This window comes from Liolophura sinensis, chromosome 7, assembly GCF_032854445.1.
Source record: "Liolophura sinensis isolate JHLJ2023 chromosome 7, CUHK_Ljap_v2, whole genome shotgun sequence".
Classification (NCBI taxonomy): Eukaryota; Metazoa; Mollusca; class Polyplacophora; order Chitonida; family Chitonidae; genus Liolophura; species Liolophura sinensis.
Genome location: NC_088301.1, coordinates 27,297,702 through 27,315,594, shown reverse-complemented (window position 1 = coordinate 27,315,594; position 17,893 = coordinate 27,297,702). Strand labels below are relative to the sequence as shown.

The 17,893-nt window shown below is 39.0% G+C and overlaps 1 protein-coding gene across 1 annotated transcript; it reads right to left on the bottom strand.

Annotated features, from left to right (window-relative positions):
- Window positions 1-9,283: 9,283 nt before the first annotated feature.
- Window positions 9,284-15,206, bottom strand: LOC135470794 (pancreatic triacylglycerol lipase-like). The gene is made up of 6 exons (XM_064749836.1): window positions 15,155-15,206; window positions 13,519-13,784; window positions 12,245-12,479; window positions 11,207-11,323; window positions 10,626-10,748; window positions 9,284-9,519 (listed from the first exon to the last, which is right to left on the bottom strand). The coding sequence occupies exons 1-6, from the start codon at window positions 15,204-15,206 to the stop codon at window positions 9,284-9,286; spliced, it is 1,029 nt and encodes a 342-aa protein (XP_064605906.1).
- Between the last annotated feature and the right edge of the window lie 2,687 nt (window positions 15,207-17,893).

The following is a 17,893-nucleotide window of genomic DNA, read 5'->3' as shown; positions in this document are numbered from 1 at the left end:
GTATCCGGCCACTCACCATTCTATCCCAGAAAAGGATTTTAAAATGTGATAATGCTGCAGGTGTGTCGGAAATCAATACCCAGTATATCGACAGATGTTATCGATGAACTACTCACAAGTAACGCAGGCCATCAAGCTATTATACTTCAAACATTGATCTGGAATGATTCGATCCGAAATGATGACAAAAGCGAGATTTTTTTTTCATGGACAACGATACTCGTTTGGTCAGTCGTCCCTAAGGGCAAAACAATGATGTCAAAACAACAAGTAAAAACCCCCACTTTCCCTTTCATTTTATGTGAACTCTTTTTCTTTCTATATCTTGAACATCAAAGACACAGATGTGCAGTGTATATCTATACCTAGGACGTTTGTGACAAACCTAGCCCTCCAAATAATATCCTATCCTTTGCACCTAATTAGAGAATGTTTCTATTACAATGTCTTACAAGGGCCATTCTCCATCTCAAGAGTGTTAATTTATATTCATCATAAAGTTGTTAATTATTTGCTTTCATTATATCAATTGCATTGGACTAAAAGGATGGAGACTAATCGATGAATTGATTTCAATTGTAACTGTAGGTGTCGTTTTGCGGTGCGGTTTTCCTCCAGCGGTAACCAGTAAATTCGTACTGTACATAGTCCCGTAGTTGGCCGGAAGATTAACATGAATGTATATGTATACACGACAATCAAGTTTAAATGTTTATAGGTTGATTTTTTTCAGTAGTATTTATGTCATTTTACTGCCTGTTCTAATGTTTGTACACAGTTTGTAACAATTCTGAAATATTTTTTCCTGATGAAAAGTTTGTTCTTTTATATATAGGATAACGCACAACGAAAATACATTTGAAATCTATGCCAATTAACAATATGGATTTTTTTACCTGTTCATACAAAAGATTCTTTCATAATAAACTGACTTTTGAAATAACAACAATTTATCCTATAGTAACTAACACTTTTTCTAAGTTAGAGAATACTTTGTTACTCATCACGAGTATGTCGCAGCATAACGCCGTGTTTGATGGTAGGATTCTCGGCTAACCACTGCCAGGATTGAAACTGAACTGTTTCCTGCCACAACAGACGACGAATATTAGCATATAGGACGCCCAGCATATAGGACGCTCAGAATATAGGACGCCCAGAATATAGGCCATCCAGTATATGGAACGCCCAGAATATTGGACACCCAGCATACAGGGCACCCAGTAAATAGCAGCATATAGGACGCCCAGCATATAGAACACCCAGCATCTAGGACGCCCAGCATATAGGACGCCCAGCATATAGGACGCCCAGCATATAAGACACCCAGTATACAGCACGCCCAGCATGTAGGACACCCAGCATCTAGGACGCCCAGTATATAGGACGCCCAGCATATAAGACATCCAGCATATAGGATACCCAGCATATAGGACACCCAGCATATAGGACGCCTAGGACACCCAGCATATAGAATACCCAGCATATAGGACACCCAGCATGTAGGACGCCCAGCATATAGGACACCCAGCATATAGGACGCCCAGCATATAGGATACCCAGCATATAACCCGCCCAGCTTATAGGATGCGTTTCGTTGTTCATATACACTTGAGATATATTCCGACTGGCACTAGAATGTTTAGCCGTAAGTTTGCTCTCTATCTGACCATTCTGTGATGTGTGTATACCTCGGTTGTGTCAAACAATGGCGAAATAATGGCAGAATTTCTTCAAGTTTTAAGATGTCATTTGATTTCTCTGCGCTCATTTTGCCCCTTAAAATACCTAGTTTTCGTTGCATAATTTCACTAATAATTAGCCTGTACCTTTTTGATATGGAATGGTAAAATACGGAAACTACACGCAAAATATTTCACGCCAATCGATCGAAGGAAAACTTTCTCAAGGATGAAAATTTTTTTATTTACTACTTTTGCAGGCTATTTTAGAGGTTTAACAAATATGTTAGCAAAGGTGTTAGTACAACCTTAAATCAAAACAGGACAGTTTAATAAGTTTGATCGATCTGGAGATATTTGATTCGGACAGTTAACCCGGATGATCTTATCTGCGCGCGAGTAGCGGGTTGTATACGAATACAAAAACATTTCGTTAAATATGGACAAGCTGTTGTCCGGCTAAGTTTAATTGCGCTAAGGTTTATGCCTGTTGAGAAACAGGTTTCTTGTTAAGCAACATAATTAACAGCAAGCCCTTTGTGGACTGGAGATTTTTGGTCATTATCAGTCTTGACCATCTAAAATAAAATGACCACTAATCGGAGATAGTGCTCAAGACAATCGTATAAAAGCCCAAGTAGTGCGCGGAGAAAACCGTCTTCCATCGAGAATTCCAGCATCCGGGTAAGGATCGAGTTTTCTTTACAGCAATGAACAGGTAAGTATTTTTCACTGTGTGCAGTCGTTTTCTTGGTATTTAAACACGAAATTATTTAAAGTTTAAGATTATTTCCCAGTCAAAGTAAACAGACACCAAATCAATCAGTCTACGTCAATTTTCCTTTCTTGCTAAGCGCCTAGCCAAGATTACCAGTTTTTTTTCCTGTGGATTTAGACATTAAATAATTCAAGATACAACACTATTTCCCTATCAAAGTATACTGACACTATAACACTGAGCATCCTTTTGCAGTTAGGGCCACACCTAGGACGTAGAAAAATCGACTATTTTGTGTCCTTGAGATTTAAACACTAAATTTTGAACATTATTTAGCAGCCTATAATTTATTGCTGGACAAGTGTGACCCAATAAATAAATGTGAAAAAAATACATCTCTGTAAATATATTTCTTCTTCAAAATTAAAGTCGTTGTAAGTTCAAGTCATGAAGCTCGTGCACCCTTTTTTTCTGGTAGTACGCGGGAAGGTCTGCCAGCAACCGGCAGATTCCCTACTCTGCCCAGTTTCGTCTTACCTTCATGCTGAACCCCGTCGTAGAAGTGAAAGATTCCTGACTACGGTGTAAAACTCCATTTAAATAAATAAATAAATAAATAAATAAATAAATAAATAAATAAATAATAGTTTTAATTTTTAAGTTTTTTTCGAGAATCCCCAAGTTCCCTAAGATGCTCTTAAATGGTCAACTGCACTTGCCCTCTGCCAGTGTTGCACCTAGTTCACTGAGACCTTTCAATGTGAGAGGAAATTTGTGCCGTAACATCTGGGAAAGTTCATTATACTTATCAGGCAGTGGTATGATCTTGACTCACCGATTCCCTCCTCCAATGTAACTGGAAGCCGTCATTCGTATACGAGCAACAGGTATACATATACAACGGATTTAAGCAAATTTGGTCTAATTTAAAATCGTGTTGGATGAAAATCATTAAGCTGCCAAAGAATCGATTACACTTTGTTATACCATACGCTCTCAAAGGCAGCCAAGGTGAAAATTAATTACATCGTGACAGCCCCGCACAAATGAAAATGCCATGCAATAATTTCAATTAATTCGGAATGAAGCAATGCTTTGTAACTAAGCTAATCCTTTTTTATATACTAATTTAAAGTAAATCTGATACGTTGTATAAATATTGACGTCAGAGACGAAAAGATAACATGACCTATATTTGCCAGACTATTCATTTGGATTCGTCACAGTCGATTAGTTCCTCGTTATGATGAGGCTACAGCTCGAACCCAGCTTTAAGTCAAGAAGTTTGTCATGTGTCTACAGAAGGACGTTGGTTAACTCCAACCACTCCGATTTTCTGAATCCATAATTCTGACCACGGTCGTATAATTCTTTAAATTCATGGCGTTAAGCAGATAATTTGGAAATTAAGAATAACACATAAAATGGGAAATCAACAATGATTGATTTAATAAAGAATTAGGGGGCCTCCGTGGCAGGGTAGTGACCCAGAAGCCTCTCACCAATGCGATCGCTGTGAGTTCAAGTCCAGTTCATACTGGCTTCCTCTCCGGCCGTACGTGGGAAGGCCTGCCAGCAACCTGCGGATGGTCGTGGGTTTCTCCCGGGATCTGCCCGGTTTCCACCCACCATAATGCTGGCCGCCGTCGTATAAGTGAAATATTCTTGAGTACGGCGTAAAACACCAATCAAATAAATAAATAAATAAATAAATAAAGAATTGTAGCCAGTCACTGTAAGTGTATTCGGAAGCATAAGCCGGGAGTAGGCAAGGCTCGAATCCGACCAACGACATAAGAAACTTGAAAATGCGATATTTCAATCGCTTAGGTGTGTCATTACTGCTGCACATATATTAATACACATTTCTATTACATGTATTTTTTACTAATGAGTCATTCTACTACAAATATAGTACATTAATGCGTGTTTATGGAACAGGTATCTCACATCCATGAGTGTTTTTCTGTAACAAACATCTTAAATTTATCCGTGATTATTTAACAGCCTTCCCACATATTTTGTATCAGGCACATTATAATAATGCATGTTTCTACAGCAGATATCTTATATTGATGGGGGCTCTCTCTAACAGGTACCCGTATCTTGTATCAGTGCGTGTTTCTGTAGCAGGTATCTTGTATTAAAACGTGTTTCTGCAACAGGTATCTTGAATCAATGCATGTTTCTGAAGCAGGTTTATCTTGGATTAATACCTTTTTTTTTTTGGTAAATGTATCTTGGATTAATACGTGTTTCTGTAACGGGTGCCTTTTATTGATACGTGTTTCTGTAACAGGTGTCTTCTATTGTGCGCCTTCGTGGCGTCTCTTTTTACTGGGATCTCCGAGGCCGGCATGCCTTTAGCCGAATGTGGGCAGGAGATTGCTGGCTGTGGTGTGGGACAAGGAACAGAGAACGACGACCTGTGGTGTAACTGTCTAAGCAGCCTCGACTCCGAATTGGTTCAGTTCTCATTTAACCTCTTCTGTGGGTAAGTGTATTGTTAAAATATTTAACCTGATGTTAAATTAGCGTAGCTATTCAGATTCTGTGTGGGGTGTTTCAAAAGGAGACTTTTAAAACTACATATTAAACTTCAGTTAAAACTGTGCTTTGTCAGGCTTGTTGATGAGTGGACTAATTAATAGAAGAAATAATTTTTACATCCTCTCCGGCCATACGTAGTAAGGTCTGCCAACAATCTGCGGATGGTCGTGGGTTTCCCCCGGCCTCCCCCTGGTCCTGTTTCCTCCCACCATAATGCTGGCAGCCGTCGTATAAGTATATATTCTTGAGTACGGCCAAGAATTGAGTAACACCAATCAAATAAACAAATAAATAAATAAATATTTTTTTATAACAGAGATCACGTTCTTTCGTGTAGGACCTGCTGATCGCTAAAACAATAACCTCGCGAAGAAGATGGCCGTGTACAAGTGGTTAAGGGGGCCTCCGTGGCCGAGGGGACTAGCACGCCAGCGCGGCGTATTGACCCAAGAGCCTCCCACCAATCCGGTCTTGTGTGTTCAAGACCAGCTCATGTGGTTTCTCTCCGCCGTACGTGAGAAGGTCTGCAGCAAGCAACGCATGATGGTGGATTTCCACAGGGCTCTACCCGGTTTCCTTTCACTATAATACTGACCGGCGTCATATAAGTGAATATTCTTGAGTACGGCGTAAAACACCAATCAAATATATAAATAAATAAACAAGTGGTTAAGAAAGATGTCCTTCACTCAATGTTCATTCCCGGCCATGGGCATGCTGGGAATTTGTGGGAATTCCCCGCCTCTCACTGTTCGTGAAGTCTTGGCAACAATAAGCGGTGGACGGCACTCGTGTTGCCATTTTTCACGGTGGAACGTTCGTTGAAAACCACTACTGCCACCAATGTTTATGCATATCAGCACGTGGGGATGTTCGTCATTCACTTGTCGATAATAATCCCCCGGGGTTTTCCTCCACTCATAAAATTGCCCGGTATCGTATAAGTGAAAAATTCTTGTGTACAACAATCAAAGCAAACCGTATCTGAACTGTTGGAAACTGAATCCAGGCACATTATTGATCATTTTCCTGTCGTCTAGGACGAGGGTGACATCTCGCACGCAGTTGCGCATTCTCGCAATATCATAGGTATTTTCTATTCTGTTATCTTTGATGGCTAATTCGACTTTAGTTCAAATAGATATAGCACGTACATGTACGATTGGGCCATTGAAGAACAAGCTAGATCTGTTGTGACCAATCACAGCTTCTGTCTTAAACGATATGTTTATGTCTGAGACATTCCATTTGATGACCCAGTCAAGGCTGACCAGTAAATGGGTCGAACTAATTTGTAGCGCGAAACGTTTTCGAAGTATTTCCTGCAGAGAAGAAGAAAAAAACTTTGACTTTCATTTAGATTTTTGGGGCCTAAATGTGGGTTAAACTTCACTTAGGCGATGGACTATTGTATGTATCTGTTTAATTCTTATACAGTCTAGAGTTCAACATCCCATCTTGCTGTCCGTGTTCAGGCGCAGCTGCCCTCGCTGGTACAAGCCAGAATGACCTGGGCTGTGCTGACCCCAGGGATGTACGCCTGCTGAGACGACTGATCAAGAAGGCCAGAAGGGTAGGCGACAGACTGGCTGCCAAATGTCCCAACGAAATCGTGAGTACCTTAAGAAGTAATACAGAGCTTAAAATCTGTAGCTTCTTTAGTGACGACACAGGAGAAGAGTTAGCATTTCAAACTGGTTTTAGAGGTGGATCTGACTGTAAATACCTGCTTGGAAGCTAGAAAATTGGATGTGACATCACTGGCGACATACTTTGTCAATATGGTCACTAAAAGTCACATTACGATGAACTTCAGACTACATTTAATTCAGTAACAAAAATCTAAGCTAGGAAAGTAAATGTAATTTCAGATACACATTTTATTTATCTTACTACTAACTTACTTATAGTTTCTTTCCCATTAAGAGATTAAAATCAACTGAATGTTTGAATTGTTCGATCTTCTCTTGACCTAGACACCAGGCATTTTGTACCAGTTTGATACTTTAACTTTGGGCGATGAACGCAGCTACAGGTGTCTTTAAAATTTACAACTTCACCCCACAAGTTGTTGGTGTCCAACTTGTGGCAATTATAATCTAACGTTTTTGAGAGGTTTAACGCTACAGTGCCGTCATTATGGAATATAGAGTAATAGATGTTGGGGGATGTCAGTACCCTTTCTCATGGGGTAAATCTGTGTTAGGCAACTTTAATATCTTTAAATTAATTTTAACTGTTTGACATATTTGAAAAAAAAATGTATATATTCATGTTGTGTCCCTTGTCGGCCTCTGATAATACAAATCAGAAGATGCGTTGAGCTTTCCTATTCAACACTTCATGTTTATTTCGTATCCAGCCCGAAGTAATTTTAAAAGTTTGACTGCTATTTAATACAGTGTGTAAATATGGATTTTTTTTACTAAATCTCGATTTACTGTGTATTACAGGATGAAAGCTGTGCCCCCAGGAGGCTGATCCGTAAATTGGACGCCCTGAACTGCGGTATTATCACCACCTCTAATCGTATTGATGAAGATTGTAATATTGGTAGCAAATAGGCTCTCTACCAGTATTAGCCATCAAATTCAGCGTAAAACAGGAAATATTTCCAGGAGGATTGCTTATTACAAATGGCATGTACGTGTAAATTACATGCGAATGTATCGATAGTATTACGGTTAAAAATAAAGAAAATAATCACAATTTCTTTTGAGTGAGTTATGTTTCTTTTCCGGTTTCTCCGGAATCATTGTCCACTATATTTTATTTACTCTGCCGTTTAAACATGTGTCTATGTGTTAGCAACATTAATATTTCAATTCACTTTCATCATGTATAATTAAATGACTGTAATATTTTTTTAGGTTTATTGGGGGTATAAACGAAATATCTGCTGTGCAAACTGTATGAATCCACGCAGTCGATTGTTTTCAAAAAGTGAACGGCGCAAACACCAGAATACACATTTTATGAATGAAACTCTTTGGGCCAGGGAAATTGGTGATATCAAAGTTCTACCGTTACTAAGCAACGTCACGTGCGCAGCGAGCCGAATGACAAGGCAAAGTTTACATCAGCCGGTCGTTTCAAAAAAAATTGTGAAAATATTTCTCTAAAAACATTTAGAAGGTGAATTCCGAAGGTACAGGCGCAAAAAGGTGCAGAAGGAGTTGAAAGCGTTTGCAAAGCGTTTGCACCGTTCATAACGGACTATTGCCGTTGTTGTCGCCTGAATTATTTATCAGTGTTCATTAACTTGTGACGACGCTACGCAAGGACTTTGGCACGGACTACCAAAAGATCAGCATTAACAGTAAAGTGTTTAACACTGCAAAGATCAAGAGAGGTGACTGCACTTGTAACAATTATCTGACCAATTTCATAAAATGTTTTAACACTTTAAACTGTTCACATTCCAACCCCATTAACAGGTGGTTAATAAACACATTAAACCAACCAACACAGCTTAAGAGAGAATGATTTTTACTGAAACCTCAGAAAAAATACGCTTGCTAGTGTCACTAAAGAGAAGAAAAACGAATGACGCAGATATGCATTTTCATTATATACCGCGTTGTTTCAACGTCTACAAGAAAATGTTTCATCACGGGAGATAACTCTCAACGGTAAATTCTGTCGTAGAGTGTATGATAACTGCGCTGTTCCAAAATATGCAAGTTATAAGGTTTCTGTTGCTCGTATTCATATATATATATATATATATATATATATATATATATATATATATATATGTGTGTGTGTGTGTGTGTGTGTGTGTGTGTTTTCATGTACACAAGTAATGGTTCACGAAACACATTTACTTGGGGTTGTTGCCCCTTTTGGCAGAACCACAACCGGATGGATCCTGAGCTCTTTGATGTATGGAGGTATTAGTAGAGCGCTGAATACTTTTGTGCACGTCAATTTCAGTGACATGAGGGTGATACCCGGAATTCTGCCTTATCATTGGCTAACGGACCACAGAAGTCACCAGACATAACACCTCATCCCGTCACATTATACTGACAACGGGCTAACCAGTCATGTTTCCTTGCTCTAATCTCTCAGTGCTGAGCGGTAGGCAAGGCAACAGCATAAACCATTTTTAAAGCCTTTGGTATGACCCGACCCGGGTTTGATACCGGGGACTTCGAGGCCGACACGCTAACCATTAGGCCATCGAAGCTGCCAAATTGATGGATAGGTGCTGTAAAAACTAATAAATGTAAAACAAAAGACGTCTGTCGACAGAGATCACGAATCCCGTTTATCATGAGAGATGCCATGTATGGCACTTAATCGAATAGCATGAGACTGGCGGGTAGGGTTAATAGTCGTAGGAGTACGGAGATTTGCTGTGTGTGCGCAGGGTGTAGATCCCATGCTTCATTGGAGAGGCGTGATAACCCATCCTGGAGCACCCCCGAGACCTACAGGTTCTGCAGTCATTGTAATCATCATAGCTGTCGCAGGGGTAAGCCTTGAAAGAGTTGGCCGGGTCGATGGACTCCCTGAATAGATCTAACACCCTGAGGTGATTGCACGCAAGACTGCTTGTAAAACCTGTGGCAAAAAAAGGCACGTAGGAACAAATGTTGAAACAACATATCAGCTTTAAAATTAATGTCATAGAATGGAATAAAAAAGATCATTTTTATCAAAGTAAATTGCACATTTAAAACATATTGATCATTTATGAAAACAGTGCATTTTTTTTTTGTTTCAAAAGTAGTCAGCAGGATTATATCAGTGATAATCATTTATCATTTCAAAAGTGCAACTTATTCCAAAAATGGTACTTATTTCAAAAATGGTACTTATTTCAAAAATGGCAACTACAAGGTACAGACATCAGTTATTTCTTATCGCCTTATGTCTTCAACTCGGCTCCAAAAATATACCCCTATTTCACTTGTCTCGACATAATAATAAAGACTACAGCGTGGTGTTGAAAAATGATCACACGTACATAACCGGTGAAAACCAGTTCTGGTGACATTCACTGGATCGCCTGCCTTTTCACCACTGGAACGTATGTCACACGTGGAATGGGTTACCAGTTCCTTGCCAAAGGTCAATGGTTTATTCTGGGTTACTCCGGTTTCCTCCACCCTTCATAAACCTGGCCACTATATCATTAATTAATTAAGTAATTAACATTAGTTCGATGCTATGACGGCGGTGCTTAATTCTAACGGACTGTCCTCTTAGCCACAGGCTATCGGACTATAGCACCAGTCTGAAGCCATTCACCTCCAGAGTACTCTAACTGATGTTACAGCTAGTGTGCTGATGTGTGCAGCCTGGCGATTGTGTCAGATAATGATAGCTGAACAAACGTGTGAAACTGTGCCAGATTTCTAGGATCTATACGTCGAAACAGACATTCGTAAACCAACCGTCAAGAGTCCGACATACACAGCCATGCTGTTGACAGAAACAACGGTTACTAAGGCAATCTATACACACTGGACACCGGTGTGTATCGTATTGTATCAAAGCCTTTCACAAGTGGGATACTTTCGAAAAGTGATGTGAAGACCCGATGTGAAGACCCGATATACTACAGTATATATATATATATATATATATATACTACAGTATAGAGACTAAAACCTTATATATATCTGCCAACGTATAACACTGGCTTTAAGCCCCCTCTGTCATACCATCTATCCACTTGGTAAACAGGTCCACGAGATGCTGCCAGATCCAACTGTCACATCCGGGTTGTTTTTCTCCACCATTAGGGTAGAAGTCGGCGTCTCCCATAGGTAACTCAGTTCCAAAACCTGAAGTATGTTAAAAAAATGTTATAAATGTCAACTTCTCGTGACAAATAAATGTGACTCGATATTTGGGATCTGTTTCAGGCTTTTTTTTTTAAAGCTGAAGTCCTTCGTCAACTTCAAATTTCATTAAAAAGCAAATAATTGAAACTGAATGCTCAATGTGGGCTACGCTTGTGTGACCACAACATAGAATCATCGGTCACAAATTTATCAGTTTTATGCATTTAATTTTATTATTTGTATTTAATTTGGAGTAACATTTAAGTCTAAAGACCGAAATTGGTTTGTGAAACTGGCTTTTAGTGCATTATCCTTTAGGAAGTCCATGTGTTTCTCAAAAGATAAGAAATAGGAATGGGCAATGTCACAAAAACTTGACAGAATCACATTTTCTCCACGACAATCATATATACGCCCCCACACCCTCAAAGCTTAAGCCAAGGAGAGTACAAATATACCCCCTTGTAGAAGCAAGTCCCCATCCGTGTGGATAGCGTCAACAAAGATGGCGTCGTCGTCACTAAGTCGGTCATCGGGCCCAGAAAACCGAAAACACGGCCCTGCTGGATCCAACCCTGTTAAAAACGCAAAACTGAGGAAGTGTATCTTATAATACAGCTGTACATCTGCTGTCAAATAGTGTATACGCTGAAAAAAACATGCAGTTAACACAGTGTGATACTTTACCTAACTTATACCCAGTTTGTATTGACTTGTAAACGATGGGCTTTCAACAAGAGGAGAAAGTGGGTGAGCTTTCATATTAACCAGGATTAGTTTGAAGAGCTTCAAGGGTGCTAATAAAAAAAAGGGTGCAATGTGCAAAAACAGCCCTCTCTTATTTCCGAGAATAAGGCAGATTCAGCGCGCGGTTATAGCATGAAAGATCTTAGAAACTTACCGTACAGATAGACGTAAGGACAATAAATTCTGATGTTCTTCATGAAACTTAGAATTTAAAAGCTGGGAAGGTGTACTTTTTGGAAATCTAGGAGGCGCTTTGTTATATCGCCACAGTTGGATGTATGAACAGTTGCAATCAAACCGCAGCTGAGATACATGTTTTGATAATGGATAGCTTACGTACTAGCATGGTACACAACTTGGATTCCGGTTAAATTGATGTGCCTATGGAACATTCCTTGTGTTTTTCCGGCATTATTGCGATTAGTATATGAATGTCTATTTCTAAGGCCTAGATTTTAAAGACATCAAATGTCAAGCTATGACTCCGTTCACACTGCATCGCATAGTAACAGCTGTGCATGTACATCTCCATTTAAAAGGACTGATATGCTGAAATGCAAACAGTAGAATCAGTGCGAAACAAATTAGAAAAGGATAAAAAAAAACGAAGGTAAATTAATCCACTTTCGAAACAATGCCACAATCGGATCCCCCAGAAAAATTTCTTCCAAATAATTTAGCTTCAGTAAATCGACTGATTTCTCTGTTAGTAGTCTTTCTCTCAAGTGTGCCACATTCCTGTCGCTCACCTGTAATTCTGGCGACTTGTCCGTTAAGACTTGCCCCGGCGAAGCCTGAGATGTGAGCGCCCAGACTATGTCCTATCAGGTGCTGGCTGCTGTACGGGGCTCCCATCACCTCCTTCAGCTGTCTGATGAAATCCCCGACCATCTCGCCCACTCGCCTCGTGTTGGCTGCCGACTGACCGTAGTACAGGCTGTCTGCTCCCTTCTGCCAGTTGACAGCAACAACGTTTAGGTCTTCCTGTGTGGGAAACAGACGTTGTTGGTTTCTTTTATTAGCGCAGCTATCTCAGGAAAGCTAGACAGTTAGATAACCGGAAGTTCATACATATATCAGAGATCACACCGGTATTGTATCAATCTTACGATACTTTCAGTTTGCATAAGTAACGAAGAAATCTAACTGGAAAATTTCCACACCATCTAAAGCGTATAGTCCATAATCTAGTTGATCCACTGAATAGTTTTGCATACCAAATAAGCAAATTAACTCCGAAGAGGTTGTAACATTGAAACAACATCATAAATGTTCGTTTAATATCAAGCTTATTTTATTAGACATGTTTGTTAATTAAATTGTTAATTATGCTCTTCTGGGAGCCTACGCGTACATATGGCTAAAAGGTGCTCCACTTGGCACACTTCTTCTGAGGATGACTTTATTAAAGTCGAAATATTGAGATATTCAAAAATCAATGTCTGCGGAATTACTTAGCTTACATATAAGCTCATGTTCTACAAGGTTTCCAGTAAATTCTTCTGAGAAAAGATTATTCACAGAAAGCATCAAGTACGAGAAGGTCTCTGTGCAGATACTCACAACCCTACCAAAGGGATTCCGTCTAGGATTATATATTCGAAAAGTGTTCTTTCCCGCACCACTACTGTATTATGCATTATAGATAGCTTCTGGATTCATGGAGTGTATTTAGTTCCAAGGCCTGTTTGATTGGTGCTTTACCCACAATCTTTTTATTGAAAGGGTCTTGATTCAAATCTGTAAGGAAATACCTACGGATCCTCACTCTAATGCTCAACTCAGATATAGCAGTACCGGTATGTGTACATTGCCATACATATTTATTTGTTTACTTATTTATTTAATTTGTGTTTTACGTCGCATTAGTGATAGAGTCATTGCTCTGCTCTATATCATGCTATAACCAGCTTGATTTGAACATATATATAAATAAAAAATAAATTACTATATATATATATATATATATATATATATATATATATATATATATATATATATATAATTGGTATTCGCTACGCACATGTTTCAAGAACTCTTTGGCCATGTTTTTCACCCAATCGGAAGATCCCTGGTCGGTGTACCCATGGATGAGAAATTTCGTGTCCCTGTCGGCTTTGAACTTTGACTGTCTGAGAGAGTCGGCGTCAGGAGTCAGATTATCTCCATTGTCAGGGTTCTCCGTTGTGTACAAGGTATACTCCACCTGAAGATCGGAATCATCCTGTGGTGTCGCCGCACATATCTTGTTGTCTTCTTCTTTTTTCTTGTTAGAAAATATCCACCAACCTGTAAGAAAACTAACTTAAGACCACAGCCAAGCAGCGGGAGCTTGATTCGAACTCGCGACCTCAACCATCAAATCAGATGTGAACAGCCTAGACGACGTCCATAGTAAAATTCTTGTACTCAAACAGAGCCCCCCCCCCCCCCCCCCCCCCACCACACACCACACTATGATCAAGTGGGCGGAACGAAGATATCTTCCAAAACTTACGCGTCGTGGACAAAAGTTAGGTGCATGGATTTATTTCGTCTCCTGAATAAGTTTTATCTCGTTCCGTGACGTATACGAGAGGAAATTGCCTGATATCTCTCTTTTACTCACAACTGTCAGGATATTTTACACGTTAAGCTATTGTTTTCGCGTGCTGCATGCCCATGCCCACCTATGTTTGCACATCAACTCGCTGTCAAAGCGTCAATTTCTTGTCATTTTAAAAGTACCTGATGCTTCATACTCCAGAACAAACTTTTAAGACAACATCGTTGTCCACGTTTTTCCGTTGAGCTTTTTGAAAGGTTGTGACATATTTTTGGATGATGTCACTTTCACGATATGATCGACGTACGAAGAGGTCACATCAGGTAAACATGGGTCGACTTTATTAAAATTCACCATTTCGGGCCAATTTCCAGCTCAACAAAACCGGAAAATGGCGTAAACTTAATTCCCAGAGGCAATATTTCTTTCATTGTTCTTTCCAGTTAAAATAAATTACTGGGAGTTGAAAAGTTGAAAATGCAAATCATTTATGACGTTGGTTTCAAATTTGAAGAAGATATAAAACAACTGCTTGATAATGGATCATCTGTTTTTCATTTTATCCCATATCGCGCATATCAGAGTTCATTTAACAAGGTTGGGAGGGGTGGGGGGGGGGAGGCGCTGGTCTATCCAAGAGATCGGCTATATTCCCAAACTGAATCTATGCAACTATACATATCTCAAACTTGAGGAATCTAAAGAAAGTGTTGTCACAGTGAGTTCAAGTCCAGCTCTTGCTGGTTTCCTCAGGTTATAGTTGGGTGCCCTCCCACCATAACGCGGGCCGCAGTCGTATAAACGTAATATTTTTGACTAGGACGTGAAACGCCAATCAAATAAATAAATAATACGTTCATTGTGAATACAATGATACTTCATACAATACTTGTTGCGTCACAGGAACAATTGGAATACACACAGATTTGTTGCGTTTTAACGTGCTGAATTCTGCTAACGAATTACAAGGCGAAGTGTGCGTATTTATTACAGGCCCTGTGTCTACACAATTTTTTTTAACTACATCTGAAGTTTTACATGAAATAAAATTATCTTGTGCACTTTGTAAACCAACAAATTAGTAAATAAAGAAGGAAGGAAGAATGTTTAATACCTTGAGCCGTGTGAACTCCGAGAAAAACGATGAGGATTCCAAGCGGAGACATCGTGCCGGGCTTGTCACAAACTCACAATGATGATTTCTCAGATTCGCCGTCTCTTTAAATAACACGATCAGTCCAAGTACAGGAAATTTATTAAGGATATAAGCTAATAAAAAAGGTTAATTTAAAGTTTATAATTAACTAACGGATATATTTTTTTACGGATGAATACATGGTATGTATAACTACATTTCATCACGGTCTGGCAAAATTTACTGCACCGAGTGATCTTTCTAGTTTTGATTTATATAGAATGGGGTAGTCTAGTCCAGTCTGCACCAAATTAAGATAAGACTCATTGATCTCATCACTGATCAAATTTCAATTCAGATAAGATGGATCGTCAAAACACCTATCCACGTAGGCCAATTATTTACACCTGTGCATAGAAAGAACCAAGGTCAGACGAGCATTGTTCATGAACTGCAAGGTTAAAAAAAAATATATATCTCAGATTTTTATAATTAACCCGATTTGAAACTTTTAAAGTATCATTGTCTGAGTATATGGATATAATTTATATACGAACCCTTTTTTCATCTGTGCCAACGATGGCCCAGATGCGTGTAGAAACACCACGGTGATATACCAAGATGTTCTAGTTGTGGAATTCCAATGTGATCAACTCCAAAGAAAGTTTACAGCTCACTTTGCGGTTGATGTGATTGTGCGGATAGAGAATGCTACATAAATGCCCGTGGGAAAGTCGCACACAGCGTGGAGCACACTTAAATCGTTGGCTGCGGTATATGGAGGTTGGCCCAAGACCAAAAAAATTCGCATTGGAATAATTCGAATAGATTCGACTCGAATCCAGTTGGTTGGCCTGCGGATTCAGAAGTTTCTTGCATAAAAGTAATCGTAGCGTAAGTTAACTACCAAGACAACATATGCTTTTAACACGTGTCACCATGCCAGATACCATCAACTTAGCCTACGATCGCTTTATACAAGCGGTCCTTGGTCAGGAGGTTTGTGGGGCTTCTTGCAAAGGGCAGTGAATTTCCGCGTGGTTTCACATCGCCGTGGTTTCCAATGCGGCGTTAAACTTCAAATAAATAAATAAAGCGATATAACAAATCGAAATTATGTTTCAAATCCTGGATTAAAAATTGGAGAGATTAAAAAAGGGACAGGTGACGTGAAGCGAGGACATGGGATCCTTAATTTCTATTTATCACGAGAACATTGTTGGTCGTATTTAGACTGGATTCACTGCGTAATATTTTATTTACTTGTGCATGAATAACCTGTACAGGTAAGCACAAGCTTTGGTTTTTTTTTTTTTTTTTTGGTGATAGTAACGAATACACTGAGGCTTTCGAAATCTGGATGTACCTAGCTGTAAGATTTACAAAGAAAATCTTATGATAAATGCTAAAGTCAACAGCCTGGATTTGCTTTTTTTCTGCAACAGTATTTAATGAAATAATTAGGATAAGATTCATACTTTTTCTCCGCCAAATGACATTTTTGTGTACAAAATGTGGGATCTAAATCACGCAAAACGCGAAAAATGGCCAATGTAAAATTTAGGGAATATTAAGCCTCCTTCATTAGGATTTATGGATTTAAAATAAAAAGTTATCTGGTATACTGTCGCTAAAACAGGTACTAGCAGGTATACAAGCAAGGAAATGCAGACTGCTTTAACAGTGGCAATTAGAGTACTAGTATATAGTCATCATAGATACGCAGACTCCAATCTTCTCGACAATTGTATTGGTAGATACAAAAATGCATCCATGAGTTTTACTTCAGACACACGTTGGTGACCAATATATATATATATATATATATATATATATATATATATATATATATATATATATATATATATATATATATATATATATATATATATATATATAAGGTAGATCAGGTAAGACAAAAAATTATGAAGTATATTAAACAACAATAAAAAAATAAAAATAGATATTGACTATTCCAAAAATAGTTTAAGATTATACTTCCTTATTGCCTTCGACACAATGACCTGCTTTATTATTTGTTTTCACCAGATCAGTATTATATACTGTGTGGCGGATGACGCACTGGCCGCCTCGCAACTAGGGTTTTCTGCGCATGTCCCGTTATGTCCCGTTATGCTGTCGTGACTGACGGTTTTAAAATGGCCTTAATTCTTATCTCTAATTATCTCATTATTATTACTTCCTCACTACGCGGGGCCTCTGTGGCTCATTTGGTTAGCGTGCTAGCGCAGCGTAATGACCCAGGAGTCTCTCACCAATGCATCTGCTGTGAGCTCAAGTCCAGCTCATGCTGGTTTAATCTCCGGCCATACGTGGGATGGTCTATCAGCAACCTGCGGATGGTCCTGGATTTCACCCGGGCTCTGTTTGGTTTCCTCCGACCATAATGCTGGCCGCCGTCGTATAAGTGAAATATTCTTGAGTACGGTGTAAAACATCAAATAAATAAATAAATAAATAATTCCTCTTGACTCAAACGACTAAAAGAATATTAAATCAAGCTGTATTTAAAAAGGTGATATCCTCCTTATATGCTGTCCAAATCGAACCAGCATGAGAAGGCGTCATTACCGGTGGAACATTCACGTGCGCAGACAGAATATGTTAAGAGACACCAAAAACTCAAGTTGAAGCCAACACCATTAAACCTCCTGGAATTTTTGTGAAAAATGTCAATTAAGAGAATTGTAAGGTGAA

Bases quoted from the DNA above. Each gene is read 5' to 3' on its own strand.
- LOC135470794 (XM_064749836.1), bottom strand. From the start codon at position 15,206: ATGTCTCCGCTTGGAATCCTCATCGTTTTTCTCGGAGTTCACACGGCT. The intron at 11,324-12,244 runs GTGAGCGACAGG...CGTTTTTAACAG, and splicing joins ACAAGTCGCCAGAATTACAG to GGTTGGATCCAGCAGGGCCG. The intron at 9,520-10,625 runs GTATGACAGAGG...TTTTTGCCACAG, and splicing joins GTTTACCAAGTGGATAGATG to GTTTTACAAGCAGTCTTGCG.